Source organism: Chlorocebus sabaeus, chromosome 7 (assembly GCF_047675955.1).
Source record: "Chlorocebus sabaeus isolate Y175 chromosome 7, mChlSab1.0.hap1, whole genome shotgun sequence".
Classification (NCBI taxonomy): Eukaryota; Metazoa; Chordata; class Mammalia; order Primates; family Cercopithecidae; genus Chlorocebus; species Chlorocebus sabaeus.
Genome location: NC_132910.1, coordinates 100,843,869 through 100,867,212, shown reverse-complemented (window position 1 = coordinate 100,867,212; position 23,344 = coordinate 100,843,869). Strand labels below are relative to the sequence as shown.

Sequence of the window (23,344 nt, the reverse complement as noted above, 5' to 3'; positions counted from 1 at the left end):
TCAGGCATACAAGAAGATTTTATTTTTATTTTATTTATTTATTTATTTATTTATTTATTTATTTATTTATTTATTTATTTTGAGACAGGGTCTCTGTTGCCCAGGCTGGACTGCAGTGGTGCAATCATGGCTCACTGTAGCCTCAACCTCCTGGACTCAAGTGATTCTCCCACCTCAGCGTTCCAAGTAGCTGGGATTACAAGTGCATGCCACTATGCCTGGCTAAATTTTTGTATTTTTAGTAGAGACAGCATTTTTGTTATGTTGCCCAGGCTGGTCTTGAACTCCTGTATTCAAGCAAGTCGCCCACCCTGGCCTCCCAAAGTGTTGGGATTATAAGGCATGAGCCACTGTACCTGGCCCCAAGAATGGCTTAAAAAGAGGAGTACTGTCTTCTATCTAAGGGTATAACTAGAGCACTGTCCAAGATAACTGGGGTACCAATCACAGGCGTTAACCCTGTTTCTATACCAGTAAAGTGAAATCTAGCCCAACCACCACCATTTAGAGATTTTTCATCTCTATAGGCTTATTTAAATCATTTTTCACAGTACGATCATCTGGGAAAATGTCATATAATTTCAAAAAGTTATCAATTTAACAAAATTAACTATAACCACACATATGTATTAACGGGCAAAATAGAATTTTGCTTTAACCTCATAGAGAAAGCAACTCTCACATCAAAAAGCTCTTACTATTTTTACCTATCATAAAACTTTAAGTCTATATTCCAATTCAAAATATAAGATGGAAGAGAAAAAAGAATATTAGGAAAAGAAGGTAATTTTTTTTTTTTAAAAAGGGCAGGGATAAGTAGTAAGTCAGCTGGGGAAAACCTATCCCCATATAAAGAGTAACAATGAAAAAAGAAACAAAAGAGCAAACTTCATAGAGCAGATTTCCTTGGTCAACCTGTCTCTACACAACTGACATATCCACAAGGAGAGCTGCTTCTTAAATTTCTCTGCATTTTGTTTCCTTATACAGGTTCCGAATGTCAGAATGAAGTAGGTAAGGAAGCTCCTTAATTTGTTTTTGTGCAATTACAGATAAATTTTAATTCCTTCCCATTCTCCCTTCTTCCCTTCATAATGTTTCCATTAAAAATTTGTAGGCTTGGCATGGTACCTCATGCCTGTAATCTCAGCACTTTGGAAAGCCAAGGCAAGAGGACTGCTTGAGGCCAGGAGTTCAGGACAGGCCTGGGTAACATAGCAAGATCCTGTTTCTACTAAAAATACAAAAATTAGCAGGACATGGTGGCACACATCTGTAGTCCTAGCTACTTAGGAGGCTGAGACAGGAGGATCACTTGAGCTCAGGAGTTCAAGGCTACAGAGAGATATAATTTCACCACTGCACTCCAGCCTGGGCAACAGAGCAAGACCCTGTCCCTATAAAGCAAACAAACCAAACTTATAGACTAGTTCCACCATAAACGTGTATTAAAGTTTTGAGCCAGGCTGGCAAATGCCTACAAGGTTGGCAAATGCCTACAAGATAGGGCTCTCTACATCCATGGCAGACACAAATAACAGTTCAATAGCCTCACCCTCTTCCCTGTACCCATGGCCCTATGTCCTTTAAGCTTAGACAACTCCTTACAATGTGCACTGAGTGCCTACTATGCACAAGTTCTCATGCTAGGTGCTGACATGGTATGAAACCCACATTAGTAATCTTGGCATTCAACATTACAGCACATAGGTTCAGCACATGGTTTTAGGGTCAGACCTGTGTTTCTGTGTACTGGCCACACAAATCCCTAAAGTGTAGATGTCATATACCTTGACGACAACACCCATCAAGATACCCAAGCTAGCTTGTCTTGTAATGTCCCTATCCAAATCAAACAATCTGCAGATTGTAATTTTGTCTCTTACATAGATTTGCCTACAAAGAGAGAATATGCTGACAAAAGAACTTAAGATGTTGGTTCCCTGGGCAGTTAGTTACAACTCTTGATGTTAATCCATCAGGTTGAGTGCAATGGCCCATGCCTACAATCCCAGCACTCTGGGAGGTCGAAGAGGGAGGATCCCTTGTGGCCAGGAGTTCAAGCCCAGCCTGGGCAACACAGTGAGACACGGTCTCTATTAAAAATAAATCAATAATCATTCTTGGTTAGATACTATGCACCTCTAAGACTGATTAGAAGCTATCGGCCTCCCCCTACACAGACTCTTGCTACTGTACGGATTCTTGTTTAAGATTTGTGACTCCCTTGCCAACTTGTAGGTCTCTCCTTTCTTCCACTCTCACAAGGACATAGCTGAAAAAGTACATCCTGCATCCTCAAGTATTAAACCTTAATGTACCAATAAAACATAACAGTGTGGGAGGCCAGGCGCAGTGGCTTATGCCTCTAATCCCAGCACTTTGGGGAGCCGAGGGAGGTGGCTCACCTGAGGTCAGGAGTTCGGGACCAGCCTGGCCAACATGGTGAAACTCTGTCTCTGCTAAAAATATAAAAATTAGCCGGGCGTGGTGGCAGGCGCCTGTAATCCCAGCTACGTGGTAGGCTGAGGCAGGAAAATCACCTGAACCCAGGAGGCGAAGACTGCAGTGAGCCTAGACCATGCCACTGCACTCCAGCCTGGGTGACAACAATGAGACTCTGCCAAAAGAAAAGAAAAAACCCCACAGAATGAGAGAATTTGTTAAACTCTTGCCAATGTATGTTAAAACTGCACTTACCAAACAAAGTGACAGATGTACTAAAATCTCAGACTTCACCACTAGGCAATTCATCCGTGTAACTATAAACCACTTGTACCCCAGAAGCTATTGAAATAAAAAAATTAACAAAATATAAATTAGAGTTCAACTAGGACCATGCATATGTATTTTTTCATAAGTAGACAAAGCAGTCCCAGAACTGAGCTGACTTTCATAGCTAGACTTCAACATTATTACAAGCTGGTCTGTCACTCAGAATCAAGCCATTTTGTTCTTCTGTTGGACATAATCTCACAGACTATATCTCATAAAGTCACTCTAAAACTTTATGATAAAGTGACACAAAAACAAGGTCACTGTGCAATCCACAATACCAAACATCCCCCTCTTGCACTAAGTGAGTGACCGTCATTTCTTTACCACCATAGCTTTTTCCTCAATCTAGTCTGCCCTTCCTATAAGATTTGTAGAGATATCCATTCATAGGGTTGTCCTGCCTTCCGACAGCATCCAAGACAGAGTAAGCCCCCGTTTCCTTAGATCCTCCCTAATATTACCCAGCCAGAGCCCAAATTCTATGATAGGTTCTAATATCCTCTTACTAAGACACCACATGGTATCTTATAAGGTGTGTTCTTCCTCACTGCAATAAGTAATAAACCCAACTTGTTCAACTACATGTGTGTTTCCAGTGGTCTTTGGCTAAAGGGAATTTAGATACACATATCCATATTCATTCTCCTTTCTCTGCCTTCTAAGTTCTTTGGCCATAAAAGATTTAGGGGAAATCATTTTTGCAAATCCTGATCATGAGTACTATATACAAAGAGGATTTTGGTTTCTGTATACAAAGAGGATAAATAAAAGCATAAGGTGGTTATAAAACTTAACTGTTTTCAGACATGGTAATGGAATAGAAAGTGTTCCTTCAGTATCCTGTAAGACTCTTTCCAGAGGCACAGCTATGGCTTTTTACCTTTGATGTCCATTCAAAGACACTTTGCATTACTGCATATTTAGTAGGTTGACTCAGTGTTTACAATTATGTAATACAACTTGGTTGGGTGTATGTTTAGAAGGCCATTAACTTTTATCCTTACTCAACCAAATGAACTACCTCTTATTCAAGAAGAAAGAGGTCATTAAAAGCTAGGTACTTCCGGCCAGGCTCAGTGGCTCATGCCTGTAACCCCAACATTTTGGGAGGCTGAGGTGTGCAGATCATTTGAGGCCAGGAGTTCCAGACCAACCTCCCCAACATGGTAAAACCCTGTCTCTACTAAACAATACAAAAATTAGCCACACGTGGTGGTGCAAGCCTGCATCCCAGCTACCTGGAGGCTGAAGCACTAGAATCACTTGAACCTGGAAGGTAGAGGTTGCAGCGTCACGGCACTCCAGCCTGGGTGACAGAGTGGGTGGGACTCTGTCTCAAAAAAAAAAAGGGGGGGCTAGAAACTTCCAATTTCTCACTCTCTGCAAATCTTCATTCTTATACATTTATTTCCATCTGTGCCCATTTTTCCCACGTCCTTTTCCTTTCAGTGACAGAGTGCTCTCCTCCTATTCAAAGTTAAGTCCCTCTAACAGGATGTGGGTCCTTCCCTCTCCTCCTGCTGAGGTTTTAAGGCCATTCTTCCTCTTTCCTCCAGCCCTATCTATAGGATTATACACAAGTGTGTCCCACCTTAAACACATGAACCGCCCAGCCCCACCCCATTCACTCTATTCTTCCTAATGTGCTTTTGGCTTCCATTCACTGTCAGTCCTCATCTGTTTTTCCACATCATCACCCACTCTTTGCTCTTAAGCCACTGCAGCAACACTTCTGCTCCCTGGGCTCCACTAGCTGAAATGCTGCTCGCCCCAATCCCCAACCACTTCTTACCTAACTGTCAAATGCAGAGCACATTTTCTGTCTAATTTCACTCAGTGTCTTCAGTGTCTTCCGAGGGCACTGGACAGCAGCCCTAATCCTCTTCATGCAAATCCTTTTTACCCTACCATCTATGATTTCCCTTACCTTTACTTCACATTACTTCAGATTCCTTCGCAGTCTGCTTTTCAGGATCCTCTTTCCACACCCAACCCAGCATCCCTCATCCTCCTTAGACTTTCTCTGGGCAGCTGCATCTTTATCCACGGCTTCAACCACCATCTACACTCTGAGGAATCAAACACTGAGGACATTTCTGGCCTAGATCTTTCTCGGGTTCAACCCACTAACAGAACATCTCTCTCTAGATAATCTAGGAATATCTCACATGCTACAGGTCTAAAACTAATTTCACTCTCCATTACTGCCACCCTGACCTCACACTCTCCTCTTCCTGAAGTCCCCCACGTATTGAATGGAATAACCACTATTCAGTCATCTAAGCAAAAACCAAGCTTCTTCTTCACCGCCCTTCCCTCACATTCAATAGAATTGGAAGAACTGGTGACTTTGGTCTAAACCCCTCTGGAAACCAACTCCTTCTACCCTGCCTTCTCTCATTTCTTTCTGGATTAGAGTAGTAAAGTGCCCCCTATCTGGGCCTCATCCTCCACACAGCTGTCACAAGTTTTTTAAAAACGTGTATTTGATTTTCTTGTCTCTCTACTGCCCTTAGAACGAAGGCCAAACTCTTCAGCACATCACACATTTCCAGCCCCTTTTCCCACCACTTCCCCGCAGGTTTTTATGTGAGTGTCATATCAGCATGCTTGCAATTTCCTTCCAAACTTACACCCTCTTTATGCTCTTTCCTTCTTATATGCCGGAAATAACCTTCCTCCTCTTCCCTTGTCTCTTTTTCACTGACCCTTCAAGATTAAGCAACTCTAGCAAGGAGTTTAGTAAAGCAATAGGAACCTTCATACACTGAAAAGCTTTTAAATTGGTTAAATCACTTAGGGAAAAGTGATTGGTTCATAACTTAGGCTGGCATTATCTAGTGCTAAGTTAAAAACATACACATTCTACAATCCAGAAATTCACTCTAGGAATAGCCTGGAGAAACTCATTCACAAAGACACTCTATATACACACACATGTTCATAGAAGCATTGCTCAATAGCCAAAGATGAGAGTCGGCCCACATGTCCAACAAGAGAATGCGTACACAGACGGTGGTGAGGTCACATAATGGACTACTACATACTAATGAAAATGAACAAATGAGAGCTATATGCAACAACTTGGATGAGTTTTATAAACAATGGTGAGCAAAAGATGACAAAAGCATATGTGTACTATGATTTAATTCCTACAGAGTTTGAAAGAGAAAAAGTCAACTATATCGATTAAGGATGCCTTCACAGGTGGTAAAACATGAAAAAAAGCAAGAGTCAGGCTGTTGTTGCCGTGGGAGAGAGAAGACTTATAACTGGGAAGGGACACAGGGAGAGCTTCTCAGATGCTGGCAATATTCTATTTCTTGACATGACTAGCAGTCACAAAGATGTTCACTTCATAATTCTTGCTGTGTGTGTTTTATGAACTTTCTATAGGTATATTATAGTTAATAATTAAAAAATAAAAATTATGTCACTCCTTGTTGCTCTTTTTGTACTGAGCTTACAACGTATTAATTTCTCATAATCACAATTTATTATTTGTTTCTGCTAGTGGTTCTTAGTGGAGAATGTCTTTAAAAATCAGGTGATTTTGTTGCATAAGTACAGACGCCCAAGCCTCACCCCAGTTCAACTAAGACAATCACTGGAAAGTGAGTGTGAACTGAACACGTGGGTAAGGTGTTTCCATTTCACAAATGACTCTGAAAACAGTCCCTGGTTACAAGCCACTGCCTAGACTAGAAGCTCCCTCAAAAAACTGACTGTACCTTCTTCATATTACCAACACCTAGCACAGGATGTGGAATACAACAGATACTTAAAACATGTTTGTCAAACTAATGAAGAAAATGCGTATTTCCAAAACAGACATACACATTTCATGGCTTGCATTTGCATTGCATCTAGGCAAAATAAGTACACAGTGTTATGGTTTACATAGAATGACCCTGGGAGGCTCAGAGTCAGGCTCCTGAAGTGCCTCATGCATGGTCTGAGACACTCATAGGTCATGCCAGTCCATCAAAAGTCAGCCGAAGGCATCTAGGGGCACTAGCAGGAGATGAGGACACCAGGTACCTACCAGTATCTTTTCCATTCCAGGCGATTAAAACACCAAGAGTCCGAGGGCACTTTGTGGTCCAATGAATGTGATGTGCCTTTTAATCAATGGAATATGCATGTATTTATATAATTTTTTAAACAACTGAAGCACAGTAATCTCTCTACATTTAAAATCTCCACTGCTAGATACTAACCCGTTGTCAGACATCTTATCTGCAAATATTTTCTCTCATTCTGTAGGTTGCCTTTTCACTCTGTTGTTTCTTTTGCTGTGCAGAAGCTTCTTAGTTTGATGTAGTCCCACTTGTCATTGTTTACATTTGTTGCTGGTGCTTTCGGTGTGATACTTGAGAAATCACTGCCAAGACTAAAGTCATGAAACTTTTTCCTTATGTTTTCCTTCTAGGAGTTTCAGATCTTACATTTAAATTTTTAAATTATTTTGAGTTGGTTTTTGTGTATAAGGTTCCAGGTTCCAGTTTCATTCTTATGCATGTGGATATCCAGTTTTCCCAACACCATTTGCTGAAGAATCTGTCCTTTCCCTATTGTATATTCTTGGCATCCCTGTTGAAGATCAGCTGACCATACATATTTTAGTTTATTTCTAGGCTCTCGGCTCTGCTACATTGTTCCATGTGTCTGTTTCTATGATAGTATCAAACTGTTTTAATTACTGTGTCTTTGTAATACATTTTGGAATCAGGAAATGTAATGCCTTTAGTTTTGTTCTTTTTTCTCAAGATTGATTTGGCTATTTCGGTATTTTGTGGTTCTGCATGAATTTTAGATTGTTTTTCTATTTCTGTAAAAAATGCCATTGAGGCTGGGCATGGTGGTTCATGCCTGTAATCCCAACAATTCGGAAGGCCAAGGTGGGTGGATCGCTTGTGGCCAAGATTTCGAGACTAGCCTGGCCAACATGGCAAAACCCTGTCTCTACTAAAAATACAAAAATTAGCCAGGTATGGTGGCACAAGTCTATAATTCTAGCTACTCGGGAGACTGAGGGACGAGAATAGTTTAAACACAGGAGGTAGAGGTTGCAGTGAAGTGAGATGGCACCACTGCACTCCAGCCTGGGGCAACTGGGCAAGACTCTGTCTCTAAAAATAAATAAATAAGCCATTGGGATTTTTATAATTGCACTGAATCTGTAAATCACTTTGGGAACTATGGGAATTTTAACAATATTAAATCTTCCAATTCATGAACACAGGTTGTCTATCCATTTATTTGCGCATTCTTTAACTTCTTTCAATGTTTCACAGTTTTCAGCGTAAGAGTCTTTCACCTCCTTAATTTTCCTGAGTATTTAATTTTGTTTTGCTATCATACATGAAATTTTCTTAATTTCCTTAATTAGTTTGTTATTAGCATATGTAACAACTGATTTGTGTATGTTGATTTTGTATCCTAAAGGTTTACTGAATGTATTAGTTTAACAATTTTTGTATGGTCCTTATGGTTTTCTACATATAAGAGCATATCTTCTGCAAACAGATAATTGTGCTTCTTCCTTTCTGACTTAGATGCCTTATATTTCTTCTTCTTGCCAAGTTGTTCTTGCTAAGACTTCCAGTACTAGGTTGGATGAAGTGGCAAAAGGGGGCATCCTTGTCTTATTCTTGATCTTAGAGAAAAGTTTTTCTACTATTAAGTATGATATTGGCTGTGGGCTTTTCATATATGGTCTTTATTATTTTGACGTAAATTCCTTCTATACCTAGTTTATTGGGTGTTTTTATCATGAAAACATGTTGAATTTTATCAAATGCTTTTTCTGCATTCTGCATCTATTGAGATTGTGTGATTTTTATCCTTTAATATTCCAAAAGTATAAGAAATAGTACAAAAACCCCAAAACAAAATTTTAAAAAGAAAGGATTTGAACAGACATTTCAAAAAAGACATACAAATGGCCAAGTATATGAAAAGATGCTCAACATCAATAATTATCATGGAAATGCAACTCAAAACCACAACAGATATCACCTCACTCCTGTTAGGATGACCGGGTTTTTTTAAAAAAAAAAAAGGTATTAAGAGAAGATGTAGAGATATTGGAACTCTAGTACACCATTGGTGGGAATGTAAAAGGGTATGGCTGCTATGGAAACAGTGTGAAAGTTCCTCAAAAAAGCAAAAATAAAACTACCATATGATCCAGCAATTGTACTTTTGGTATATATCCAGAAGAATTGATACCAGCATCTCAAAAAGATATTGGCACTCTCATGCTCATTACACCATCATTCACAATAGCTAAGAAAGGAAAATGTGGTATATACATACAATATTATTCAGTCTTTAAAAATGAAGCAAATTCTGCCATATGCAATAACATGGACAAACCTGGGGGACATTACGTTAAATGAAATAAGCCAGCCACAGAAGAACAAATGCACATGGCTTCACTTACATAGGGTATCTAAAAAGTCAAATTCATAAAAACAGAGACCAGAATAGTGTTTGCCAGGGGGTGAGGGGAAAGGGACATAGGAGGCTGCTGCTCAATGAGTATGAAGTTCCAGTTATGAAGATGAACAAGTTCTGGAGATCGGCTGTACAACACTGTGCCTATTAGTTAATACTACCATACATTGTACTTAAATTTGAAAGGGTAGATCTCATGTTGTGTTCCTCACACACATATACACATACAAATACACACAAATGTTCCTGTTAGGACAAAGAACTACATGGAATCTCATGTAGGTGGAAATTTTAACAATAGCAGTTTCAGGCTACTTTTCTATCAGTTATTATAAAGTCTCACATACACCTCTGTTAAACTATGTCCTGTAAACGCCTAAACAACTAACTAGTTTGTAATTACAAACTGTCTTGACATTTGTGACAGAAATTGAGTTATATAAAATTTGGATACTGAGACTATGCCTAACTCTAGGAGTGGAAGCAAGCACTGAACTTAACGATAAAAACAAAAACTTATTTACAAATCTAAAGTGCAAGGACTCTTCAAACTTAGAGAAAAGGATACACACACACATACTTAAATATGGTAACACAGAAAAAGGAAGACAAAAAGGAAAGAAAAGGAAAGACACTTCAGGTCTAACATCAGTAAAATCTTAGGAACCTAGAATTTTTCCTAACTTCAGAAATTAAGAAAAACATTGCTTCCAAAAGAATGTAACCAAGGAAAAGATATTTGAGCATATTTGCCTCTACAAGATGGTTCGATGCCCTTCATCAAGTGCAGCGTTTGTGAGAGACCGGGTGGATAATAATTTTAAGGTCCATTTTAAATACATCACAGATGAGTTCCCACATCCGGCTGGTTAAGAAAAAACACAGAGTAAGAAAAAGTAAGACTGATTTATTATTCTGTCATGGCAAACAACTTAATTGAGTTTCCTGGCCAAACCACACATAATGTAAACTTAAAGGAATTAGCAGAGTAACACAAAGTACACTGCTCAGGCCCAGATGCTGTTCCCACTCCATACTCATTTGTCGTGTCTCTGAACCATTACTGACATATTTGCTCAATGAATATAACACCTATTTCTGCGGAGCAGGGCTGGGGACACAAAATAAGATCTTTCACCTCAAAGATAAGTGCTTTTTCAACACACCTGCAGGCAAGTGACTGAAACAAATCATCTCCTAAAGTCACATCCAGTTGTATGGTCTGTGATACCTTCTACGGAGAAGGGGGTACAAAAGCTACTTTGAACCTATGAATATCTATGAAGAAATAGGTATGTCCACAAATCCACGTTTTAGCATTGAAATCTGGGAGGAGTTTAACTTAAGGTCAAGTAAATTAGCTAAATGTAAAAATGAAAATCCTACCCAGTAACCATAAAGCTTTGTAGCTTACCCACTGAGGAAGAAATCATACCTAATCTCCTGGGTAGGATGGAACCAGCAGATCAGATCTGTGATCTGGTATTTTTGCTCCTCATACATGGGGCCAAGCATACCCAAAATCTACAGGAGTTCACTATGGGAATTTTCATTGTGTGTTTATTTATTATTATTATTATTATTTTGAGATGGAGTTTTGCTCTTGTTGCCAAGGCTGGAGTGGAGTATAATGGCACGATCTCGGCTCACTGCAACCTCTGCCTCCCAGGTTCAAGCAATTCTCCTGCCTCAGCCTCCCGAGTAGCCGGGATTACAGGCGAGTGCCACCACGGCCAGCTAATTTTTGTGTTTTTAGTAGAGATGGGATTTCTCCATGTTGGTCTCGAACTCCCAAACTCAGGTGATCTGCCTGCCTCGGCCTCCCAAAGTGCTGGGATTACAGGCATGAGCCACCGTGCCCAGACCACAGTGCATTTATTTTTATGATCAAACTTAAAATGTTTATGTAATCCTATTCTGGAACATCTGAACAACTACTTCTAAGTTAACAGTCTTTTGGCTTCAACTATTCTAACTATGCCAGGAATTAACAAGGAAAAAGGGAAGTGGACTTCATATGTATAAGACATGTTCACAGCAAGTTAAGGCCAGAGGACATAATTTTGCTCTACAGGAATACTCATTAGCTGTCCAAAACTGACTCGTTACATGGCATTCTGAAATACAGCATACCTAACTCAGCACTCAGTACCACAATCACACTGGGAACACCAATTTAGTCTGAGCAAACAGCATCTCTAGCTTCATATTGCTATTTTGCATTTTTACTGGTTATGCAGTTTTGTTGGTATTTATACTGTCAATTTGGGTTTTATCACCATGTAAAACCTATATGCATAAGCACACCTAATTTTACATTTACAAACATTTAAGTGACAATGTAACTAAAGTAATTAAAGTAATGAAGGCAATACTTGGCTTCTGCAATTTGGATGTTGGATTTTTATATTGTTTTTAATCTTTCAGTGGCTAACATTGTTAAAGTTTGAGAAACAATGCAACCTTAAGGATACTGAGAAAGAGAAATCTTCAAACTGAAATGTGGCCAAAGAATATTTGTAAATAAACAGGGCATAGTACATATAGGGTCGGTCCTTCAACTGGTGCATTTAAACAGAGGTAAAACTTTCCTCCAGAGTTTCCTCAGCTTCTGAAGACCTCTGCTGAACACTCTCCTCCTTAATCTCTTACTCCTTTCTCCGCTGTGCCTTTATTTTAATCCTGCTGTGAGTCAGAAGAAAGCTTAGCCCTCAGTTTTCAGCAAGTGATTGATAATGATGGTAACTCAAAAGTTTCAGTGCAAGTGATAAAGAATTTAGAAACCAGATGTTCATCCAAAAAAGAGGTGATGGTGTTTAGAGGAAGAGAGAGAAGGGGAAATACAGATTGGGTATTCCTTATCCAAAACGCTTGGACAAGAAGGGTTTCAGATTGCAGATTTTTTTCAGATTTTGGAATATCTGCATTACCCTATGAGTATCATGCTAGTATTACAGATGTTTTCCACAGTATCTTTACACCACAGAACAGAGAAAAAGCAACAAAGCAAAATAGTGAGTAATGTACATAGGTCTTAATCTCATGTAGAGCATTGTGGAGACCCTGCCATTGGTGCAGCTGGCCTGCACATGTGCCATTTTATTACTCCTTGTGGGTGTACTTTCATGGGGGAAGTGGGCATGCACAGAAAATATTTATCACAGCTGAAAGGGGCTGGAATGATCTTTTTCCCCTCTTGGGGAGGCTGAATAAACTACACGTTGTGCACCTGCATTGTGACTGCAACCTGTCACATGAGGTTAAGTATGGAATTTTCCATTTGTGGTATCACATTAACACTCAAAAAGTTTCAGATTTTAGAGCATTTTGGATTTTCAGATGAGCGACACTCAACCTGTAGTAAAGCATGACCATCGTCTCAAAACATCTGAAGGGTGTAGTGGCTTGCACCTGTAATCCCAGCTAATCAGGAGACTGTGGCAAGAGGACTGCTAGCGTCCAGGAGGCCAGCCTGGGAAACAAAGACTCTGTCTCTAGTTATAAAAAAAAAAAAGAATTTAAAAAGAAAAAAGAAAAATCTGAAGGCTGCCATATATAAGGAGGATGAGACTGAAGTAGCTCTAGAAGTAGAGGAAGAAGTTACAAGGACACACATTAAGGAAAAAAAAAAAAGCTGAGGAACACCACCATTTGTCAAGCAGCCACTGCATGCCAGGACTCTGCTAAATGATTAAATACATTGTAAAATTTAAGTAGAACGTTCCAGAAACTGGCTTTGATCACTAAATTAATGAGAGACAAGTTCACACTGGGCTATTTCTCAAGTTCTCCCACACAGGCTTAATGAACAACAATATAACCAGTAATACGTTTCCAGAACCCCTTTTTTCTTGATTCTTCAGCAGACAAGGCAAAATACTATTAAGTAAAGAGACCAAGATGATGAGCAAGGGCATTAGGGGAGAGACTCTCAATGACTGCCTTTGAGAAATAACTGCATCTGTTGGGGCTCAGAAAATAATACTCCAACAAGAAGGCCTCAGTAGCATCCTCAGAGGCAAACATTTTTCTCCGACCTTCGCCCGCCCTCCTGGTTGTTAGTCCCATTCTCCTCCAAAGCTAGCCATGAAAACTAGAATCCCTCTTCTCCAAGGAAGGTCATAGAAACCTGAACCCCTTTCCCCCAAAACCAGTCACTAAAAATATTACTCTAATTTCTCCTTCACTTCGTATGTAAAAAAATGGCTATAAATAAATGATTTGACCTACCTGGTCTGACTGTAGGTCACAAGACCCCCATTCCAGAGAGGGTCCTGCCCCACACCCAGAAGAAAGGAATGTTGTTCACAGAGGCCAAGAAGAATCTAGACAGACAGGCCTTGCTGGGTGTCCCAATTCAGTCTATGAACATTAAACCATACCCTATTGTCCAATCATACTTCTACACGGCTGTCCATACTTTGTTGAACTTACGCATACAAATGGACAACGTCCTCTGTACCTTTGGGTCTTAATTCTGAAGGCTCCTGTGTATACATGTGAAATAAATTTGCATGCCTTTTCTTCTATTAATCTATCTCATCTCAGTGATTTTCAGCAAACCTCCCTGGCCTCCACACATTGCTATTTCAAAAGTTAACAAGGTAATCTGAAGTTGTAAAAACCTATAGTGAAGGAAGAGATCAATGAAAATATTTTAAAACATCTATTGTGAACATTCTGCACTTTGGTTGCAAGTGATTATAATTTAACAAACAAACAAAAGGTAACAGAGTAGGTCAAAATTGCAGGTTATTTTAGTTACTTAGTTTGAAATGTTAGTAAATGTTAAAGTGTAATGAAAAGTACTTAGGGCGATCTCTCCAAACCAGTATTTTCCCATTCCTTCAGTAAATAAGGAAAAGCTTCTGATAAATTACAATACAATGACTTTTCCTTTAGGCTGTTGAAAACACTGCAAATAGGACAAAATATCCCAGGGATTAGGATCGAATTATAACATGTTTTAAGGAATAAAAGAGTATTCGTTTAAGCTCCTGACTTTATTTCTGACTCACAAAATTAAAAAATTAAGATTGTGTTAAAATTCAGTATGAAAAATTTGGCAAAAACATTTGCTTAAAATGAGAATGCTAAGGATGAAAACAACTAAGCCTTAGCTATGGCAGAGAACTCCCGCAGACACTGAAAACATTAGGGGGCTTAGAATAATCCTGGGATTTAAACACATAACAAGAAATAAATATGTAAGAATCTGGTTGTGATAGCTGTCCAAAGAGAAAAGTCAGGCATCTCAGATACTAGTGAAATTGACAAATTCTTGCGACATAAATATACTGCATCATTTTTCTTGAAAAAAAATTAAAAATTGAAACACAAAGGGGCAAGAAATATTTGCCTTTAACATGAACTTATGCTACCTCCATAAATCTAGCTGTCTAACTGGCTATCTTAATAAATAAATATTTTTAAAAGCATCTATATCCACCTATATCCAACTATTAAAACATCTTAAATAGGGCACAAAAATAAAATTAATTCAAAAAACATCACATTCCAGAAGCATTTGTTGCATGGGATAAAGGGAGAAACAAGACAATTGTGGTCCCAACCCCTGTTGGGTTTGTAATTTTCCCTTTCATGAGGATAGTCTATGGAAAAGATCCTCCTGTATGTTACTGAGGTGTTTTAAGAACTCCATCTAAATCTGGGTAACTACATCTGATCAAGTACCCAGCCAACTTTCAGAGAGAGACATGGAGCCAGATAGAGCCAAGATCATTTCTCTTTCCCACCCCTAGAAGCATTTCCCAAGATCACTGAACTTTAGAGGCAAAAGAAGACTGTATTAGTCTGTTCAAGTTGCTATAACAAAATACAAAAAACAGAGTGACTTATGAACAGAAATCAATTTCTCACAGTTCTGGAGGTGAGGACATCAAAGATCAAGGTGCTGACAGATATGGTGTGTACTGAGGGCTCCTGGTTCACTCATGGTGACTTCTCACTACATCCGCACATGGTAGAAGGGGCAAACAAGCTCTCTTGGGCCTCTTTGGGCGCTAATCCAGCCTATGAAGTCTCTGCCTTTATGATTTATTCACCTCCTGCTATGGGTTGAACATATCTCCCAAGCTTCGTGTGTTGGAAATTTAATTGTCATTGTAACAATATTAACAAGTGAGGCCTGAAGAGGTGATTAGACCACGAGGGTACCACCCTCATGAATGGATGAAGGCTGTTATTGCGGGAGTGGGTTAGTTATAAAAGGAGGGAATTCAACCCCATTTCCTCTCTCTATATCCTAGCTTTGCTTTCACCTTCCAACTTTCCACCATGGGATGACCCTCAACAGATGCCAGTGCCGTGCCTTGGACTTTCTAGCTTCTAGAACTAGAAAATAAATTTATTTTCTTTATAACTTACCTAGTCTGTGGTATTCTGTTATAGCAACAGAAAATGAACCAAGACACCTCCCAAAGTCCCCACCAACATAACGGACTCCATTTCCTCTCAGGTGGTAGAAAGCAGTAGTTAAGAATACAGAAGTTCAGAAGCCAGGGAGAAAGCGCTCAAGTGCCAGCTCTACCTCTGACATTGGTACAATCCAGCCATTTCTTTGCCTTCTCTGAGCCTCAGCTTCCCCATCTGTAAAATGGGGACAACAACGCAGCCATATTTCAGAGGGTATTAAAAGGGTTAAATGAAACATGTAAAGTACCTCACACAATGACTGCTCATAAAACATCTAGTAAATGGTAGCAATGCAGAGAAAAAAAGCATCTCTAATCCTTAGGGAATGGTTTACTTTACGAGTAGAAGACAAAAACACAGATGCAGTGGTAGCATGGGCAGGTAGGGATACAGAAAAAAGACCTAGCCAGGTGGTACACACCCCGCAGTAACTCCTCTCGGCCTCACGAGCAATGAAGAAAGCAGTTAGATGATCGCTGCCCAACAGAATCTAGTTTCCTTTATTTCATATCACAGGACCATAAAATATCCTTTTCATAGTTTAAAAACTCATGAGACATTAATCTTGTCTCATAACTTCCAGAGTATCACTGTGTCATACTCTAATCTCATAAATGCTCTCCCACATATCCCCTTTCCTTCCCCAACCTTTTAGGATTCATTTATTCTTTAAGTGAAAATTTTCCTCTTACCTCTGGAAAGAGCTTCTTATGCAGCTATATTATAGCACATCTTATTTTCCTTGTTTTTAAGGAAATGAGATGGGACAATCAGATTTATAGAAGAGGATGTTATGGAAGAGTCATTCCCTCCAAAATGGTTAGCACAGAATTTCCCCCCAAATTATAAGTTTATCTAAAACGTAATCCAATCTTCCAAAAAAAAATTTTAACAAATATCTAGGAATCTCATTAAAGCTTAATTCATACAAAACTCCCCTTGACAACTAAGGGACTTAGAGGTAAAATCATTGTCTGGGTTATTTAATCAATGAATTGACTGATTTAAGATCCCTGACCACAGGCTTCTCTCAGTTGAGTACAAAAACAGATCCAATAGATCATGAGATTCAAAGCTAAGGGCTATAATAGAAGTAAAGAAAAATGCTGTAAGCAGAGGAAAGAGTTATACACTTGACCTCGGGCCTTGGCTCCAAAGTCTGTTCCTCTAGGAAGCCTTCCCCATCACCCCGGCCAATATGGCCATCCTGCCCCATGTCATCACTTCATTTACAGCACTTTAGCTGAAGCCATCTCGTGAGTGTGTATGTTTACTATCTCTCTCCTAGGAGAACATGCATTTTTTGAAGGAAGAGACCGTAAGCTTGTGACCATGTCTAGGATATAGTATGCCCTCAACTAACCACTTGAGACCAGCTGCACAGAGAAGTGGAAAGAGACTTCATAGGTGTTATCTGAAGTGGGCCTTTAGGAATCCAAGGGTTTCGCAGGTAAAGAAAGTTTTGCAGACCTAAGATTCAATACTAACTTTCCAAGTCCAATCACCACGTATGACTTTCGTGTGCACCATTTTTGACTCCTATGTGCAAATACCTAATAATTCATGAGTTTATTTCCTTCTTACTGTAATAAGTTCCACAGTTTCTATTATTATAAAATTTATTTTTCAGGAAAAAACAACTAAGTATAATCTAGGTTCTTATGGAAATTCATTTTTACTTAAAAACTCGCAGAAACATATTTTGGTTTATTTAACACTTTCAAAGACCTGACCTAACAAAACAAATGCAGTAGATAGGTTTGGTAGGAGGACCTCAAACTTCATGTGCTTGATTTCTTTAGAATCTTATTTTTCTTAAATGTTCAAGTTAACTTCATGAAGGAAAGTATCATCGAAATAACCAAAATTCTCTCATATGCCAAAAAACAACCAGTTCATTGTTTATGAAGGGATAAAAGGTAGAAATAACAAAATGATATTTTACTTTAGAATGAGAGAGGCAGACATAGGTAGCTCTTAATACCTTCGACTCTTGGCAAGCACTTCATCACAGCTATACACTCCATTCTGTGATTGGTATCTGGACATGTAAAGCCTCATCAATTTTCTGGAAGATGGGTTCTGGCTAGGGAAAGGCAGCCCAGGCCATCATATGCTCCACCCATAACCCCTCAGATAATGAAGGGTACATACACATTTTTAAACCAGAAGAGACCTAACTTAGAGAGGTGGTCTGCCAACTTCTCATTCCAGAGAAAAGGACACCAAGGCCAGGGAAGTGAGGTGAAATTTTTCTCAAATCTAGTCAGAATTCAGGAATCCTGACTTGGTCAGGCATTTTTTTCCTACTGTCCTTGGTTATATCTCTTTAGGTCATCAAAACTTTACAAATATTTCAAAATGCTCAGAAGGAGAGAAGACACATGGAATGGAACTAAGACTAGAAATTCTGAATCAGTCCCTAATAAGAAAGATGAAGAACAAGTCATCTGGACATCCTCTGCTGGGTATTACAGATACTGAGCTGAGCAGGCTCACAGCTTAAGACAGTTCAACTAATTTTCCCAATATTGATTAAGAGCCACAGTCCTGCAGGAAGAGGTCCCCCATTTAGCTTTAAATAATAAACAGGATTACAGGACTGCACAGCATCAACTCTAACTTAATCCAGCAAGGGTGGATAAATCAATAAATTGAAGATGCTTGTTGGTTTAGGGTAGTGCTGGAGGAGTGCCAGCTCACACTAGAACAGCTTTTAGTCTCCAGAGACTCTCAAGGTCAAGGGCAGAAGAAAAAATAATTTGGGCCATGCAAATATCTTTTGTCATCTGAGTTCAATGAGATTGGGGCTCTGAATGAATGCTCACATCCTACTGTTTTGAGTCATCACTCTCTATTCTTCACTCAAGACATTTCAGAAAAAGCATACCTTCTAAACTACAAGTTTCATGGGATCGAAGAAGCAGAGCGTAGTTGAACATAATGCTGTAAAATACTGCCTGAGAGAGCTTTATTAAAAATAATCAACCCAAATGAAATAAAGCAGTCAATGTTGACAATGTGGTGAATATATCACAGACCTATTTTTACTAATGCAAATAACTTCACGGATAGCTGCTTAGTTCTCCTACATGAAAAATCTGAGCACACAATTTTAAATAAAAGTTGAAACTATTTACATTCTGGAATGATTGACAGTAAGCATTAGTGACTATTTTTCTTTTTTTCTTTTTTTTTTCTTTTATTGAGACAGAGTATTGCTCCATCGCGCAGACTGGAGTGCAGTGGCGTGATCTCGACTCACTGCAATCTCTGCCTCCTGGGTTCAAGCAATTCTCCCGTCTCAGCCTCCTGAGTAGCTGGGACTACAGGCACCTGCCACCACACCCGGCTAATTTTTGTATTTTTTGTTTTTTAAGTAGAGATGGGGTTTCACTTTGTTTGTCAGGCTAGTCTCAAACTCCTGATCTCAGGTGATCCACCCGCCTCAGTCTCCCAAAGGGCTGGGATTACAGACATGAGCTACTGCACCTATATTTTTCTTAAAAAAAAAAAAAAATGCATTACTATAAAGTATTCTACTAATTTGGGGAGAAATTCAAGAATTAAAGACCCATTGTCAGAGAGAATTCCATATGACAAAAAAGTGCCCAAGTTTTCTTCTTTTGCAGTAATATTACATTAAAAACTTCTTCAAACAAGTGGGAAAAGCCATAAAAAAATTTTGGCTGTGCAAATATTTGTTATATTATTTATCATATTTTGGTATGATTTGGACTCCATAGATAATATTTATTCCAAATTCCCACCCACTAAAACTCAGTGAATGATTCGAAGGAAAACTGTTAACAGTCAATTTGTAGTTGAAACTACAGTTGCAGAATTAGACCCAGTGGCCATGCACGCTGTGGGCGGTAAAAGACGCAATCTATACTATGTACTCCTATTAATGAACATGCATAATGTTCATCTAATCATCTCTCCTATAATGAGATTCATCTTTACATTGTCAATTTTACGTAGTAAATCCATTGTTAAAATTTCTTTAGAGAAGGATACTAACATTGTTGACCCTTAAGAAACCATACCAGGAACAGTATCCCAAGGGCATGTTGAGTAACAAGTGCTTAAGCAAACAGGCACTGCCTTGATCCTGCAAATCTGATCTTGGGTCAGTCAAAAAATTGGCGACTCGGTTTTAAAATAGCTAGGCAAATACTGCTTGTAAGTGTTTAACATGATTAAGAAAAGCAAACAAGGCCCTTTGAACATTGTATCTTCCTTTTTTATACTTCTCCAGCTATCCCCTTACCTCAAGAAGCCCTTAAAACCAAAACACACAACTGACTGATAGAATGGGTGAAGTCACAAGCACACATGTAGACTGAAGAGTCAATTTAATTTTGGCTGGGTTGCCATCTAGGCAAGGCAGCAAAAACTTCTGATGGCAGTGACTAAATAGACAAACTCAACCACCTTTAGTTTTCCTCGATGTGGCTACATTAGCTCAGGAGAGGTAAACTGTAGATGAGAAAGTAGATGCTGCAGGCACTGTGAGGCCAAGCACGCTCCCTAAGTTTCCTCATCTATAAAATGGGGATAATGTCTTCAGGACAGAAAAGCATGCTGAGATAATATAAGAAAAACCTTTGGCTTGATGTTCAGCTTCCTCTCCCTGCCAAGCTACTGCTGTGACTACAAGAAATGTGCCATTTGCATTAAGAAAGATGCACAAGAGCGGACCGTATGTAAACACGCAGTCAGCACATACTTGGGTTCTGCCTGGTCTTTCTGGGTGTTATTTAGAACTGGAAACAGGTTCTAGACTACTGATAATGGCTTTTCCACCTGAAAAGGATGAGACATAAGTACTGCAGGAATTCAAGGATGACCCAACATACAGTCAAGTAGTCTCTCTGACCCAGGCACGGTTGACACAGCAGAATTACTAATTTATGATTAGGCCCCACTGCTGAATCCAATAGCCTCTATCACTCTAATTAGCTACTCTTACTAGAGGATAAGGCAGGAGAGATTGACTTTGATTTACCTTTTTTCCAACCGCATGTGGAAAACCCTTTAGCACAGTGATTGTTAACCATGGTTCCACATGAGAATCACCTGGGTGGTGGGGGCTTTGGAGACTCCAGACGCCGAACCCACACCCCAAACCCAACCAATTTAATCAGGATATCTGGAGGTTGGGGGATCATGGTCCCGTATTTTTTGAAGTCCCCAGTCCCCTTGGAAGATGAAGTCAAGGTTGAGACCCGCTGATTAGGATCATCCCTCTTCACCTCAAGTAACTTCTGCTGCAAAGCAAACTAGGAAAGCCAACCTAGAGCATTTCACAACCACAGCTTCTGACAGCAGTCACGACAGGACCCCGAAAACTGGAACATGACAGGTGCCTGCACCAGGGTCCACACCGAGGGTCCAACAGAGCTTATCAGTAGGGGATTACCCAGCTCCCCATGGGAGAACCATTTTCTCAAACATTTTGCACTTCAACACAAGTAAATTCAACAATCTTAGGACATGCCACCAGTGCCTCAATTGGCCTCTGACCATTAGGAAATTTTTCCCTTCTTTAAGAGACAAATCTCTCCGGAAGGAAAGTCAGCGTGTATGTGGGCACCCCACCGCCCCCCACCCGCCACCTCCAGCCAATCTCTAGAGAAGCAGACAGAAGCATCAATTCCCGTGCCGCTTGGAAAGCACCCCGCAGGCTCCCCGCTGTGCGGGCCCGGGCCCACTGCACCTGCCGGCGCTCCGCCGCACCTGCCTGCGACGCCCTCCCCTCCTACCTTCCAGCAGCTCGTCCAGGCTGGTAACCTTCCGGCTGCCGTCGATGGTATAGATAGTGCGGACACCCTGGGGTAGGTTCACGTTGTCCGACAGGGAGCGGGTGAGCTCGATGAGGAGCGCATCGAAGGACCGGAAGCGGTCACTGGAGATGGCAAACACCAGCCCCTTGAAGTAGCGGTCCCCGTTCCGGTAGAAGCGTGCCTTCTTGGCCTTCTTCTCCGAGCTGAGGGCCTGCAGGGTCCGCGTGCGGTAGAAGCTGCAGTGGGCACTGTGCGCCGGGCTGGGGATGAGCCCGTTCCCCTTGGGGCCAGAGCTGCTGCTGCCCCCGGAGGAGCTGGGGGCCCCTCTCCGCGACCCCGGCCGCGGCCTTTTGTCCCGTTCCTCAAAGTGCTCCAGCTCGATACTCCTGGTGCTGGCCATCGCGGCTGCTCCTAGGGCTCTCCGCATAAAGACGTTCCGGGCTGACTAAGGGTGTGAGCGCCGGTGCAGGGACGTCTGATCGCGAGGGCCCTTAACGCGCCGGGACACCTGGCTCTGGCATCCCGCCCTCTCCCCGCAGGTGGGGCCGAGGAGCCGCGGAGGTGCTGACCCGCCTGCGCCCTCAGCTAAAAGTGGCCGCAGCGCCGAGCTGCCCAGCTCATTGTCCAGCGCAGCTCGCACCGTGCCTCCCGCCCGCCGGGAGCCCCACGCCCCCGCAAGCGCCTCCTCCACCCGGCCACGCCTCACAAGTCCCGCTCGGGAGCCGGCGGGGAGAGGCAAAGTTGGGCCGCCCGAGGCGCGCGCCGGGCCCGCGGGCGCACACAAAGCTCGGGTGTCCGCGGCGCGGAGCGCTCCTAGGAGCGCAGAAGCGAGGGAGGAAGGAAGGAAGGGTGGGGCGGGGCGCGGAGCGTGGGAGAGGCCCCCGGGGGGGTCGCGCGGGCCCCGGACCGGGGTGCAGCGCTGCCGCCTCGGCCGCGCCCGGATCCCGCCCGTTCGGGGCTGAGAGGGCCGAGCCTGGCCCCTTCCTTCCCCAGAGCGCGGCCCTAGCGGGAAATAATGCAGCCCGCCTCCCACGCAGCCGTCAGGCCCGGCCCACCGGCGAGCATCCGCGCTCTGGCCTCCCTCCGCCGCCCGCCGGCTGTCAGCGCTGGAAGAGGCTTCCCGGCCCGGGGGATGCCAAACCGCGGAGAGAGGGAGGAGGGGGCGGAGGAGGGGGCCGAGCGCCGGCGCGGGAGGAGCGGCTCCTGCGGGTCCCGGGCAGCCCCGCCCGCCTGACGGCTCCTGCACGGCGCCGCGCGCTAATGGGCGCAGCCGCGGCGCGCGCTCCTCCGCCTGGGAAACGTAACCGCGCAGGCCAAAAACTACAAAGGAAGGAGATTCAAGGGCAAGGAGCACATCCCCAGCCAGCCTCCTGGTGAGGACCCCAGGCCAAACTACCGCAGAAAACCCCAGCCCAGCATTGGCTTGGGGCACACTATTTATTTTTTTTTTAAAGCACATATGTTGCTGTATTAGAAAATCCTTTGAGAAAACAGCCTCCACTGTTCCCATTGCAGATTCGCTAATATGGTACGTTCAGTAACTTTGAATGAATGATGAGAAGTTATTGGGTGGTAGGGGGGTTATGTAATCAACGAATATTTATCGAGAGCGTACCATGTGTCAGGCATTGTTTCTGTCACTGGGATGCACTAACAAAGGAAAAAGACATTCTGCACCCACTCCCCCACCCGCATATTTAATGTTGTCAATTAAAGCTTCTTAAGAGGCCTGTCATTTGTGAGCACCCATGATAGTGGAAATCTTAGTGCAGTAGTGTCTATTCAACAATAAAAACATCTTTCCCAAGGACTTAAGAGAAATACTAGTTCTTTGCAGTTTGTTATTAGGAAAGATAAAGCTCAAAAATGTTTGGTCCCCA

General features: G+C 41.6%; 1 protein-coding gene across 8 annotated transcripts in view; it reads right to left on the bottom strand.

Moving 5' to 3' along the window:
- The window catches only part of DCLK2 (doublecortin like kinase 2), a 180,687-nt gene extending 158,029 nt beyond the window's left edge, over positions 1-22,658 (bottom strand). For 5 of the 8 annotated variants that reach the window (XR_498181.3, XM_007999959.3, XM_007999960.3 and 2 more), the window contains exon 1: positions 21,444-22,658. Coding sequence is in view for 6 of the 8 variants with exons in the window: in XM_007999959.3 (XP_007998150.3) it covers positions 21,444-21,891 (448 nt within the window). In the remaining 2 variants the exon portion in view is untranslated. The remainder of the gene's footprint in view (positions 1-21,443) is intronic. The other 3 variants (XR_498182.3, XM_037986946.2, XM_007999961.3) reach the window with 3 other exon arrangements.
- Positions 22,659-23,344: the final 686 nt, after the last annotated feature.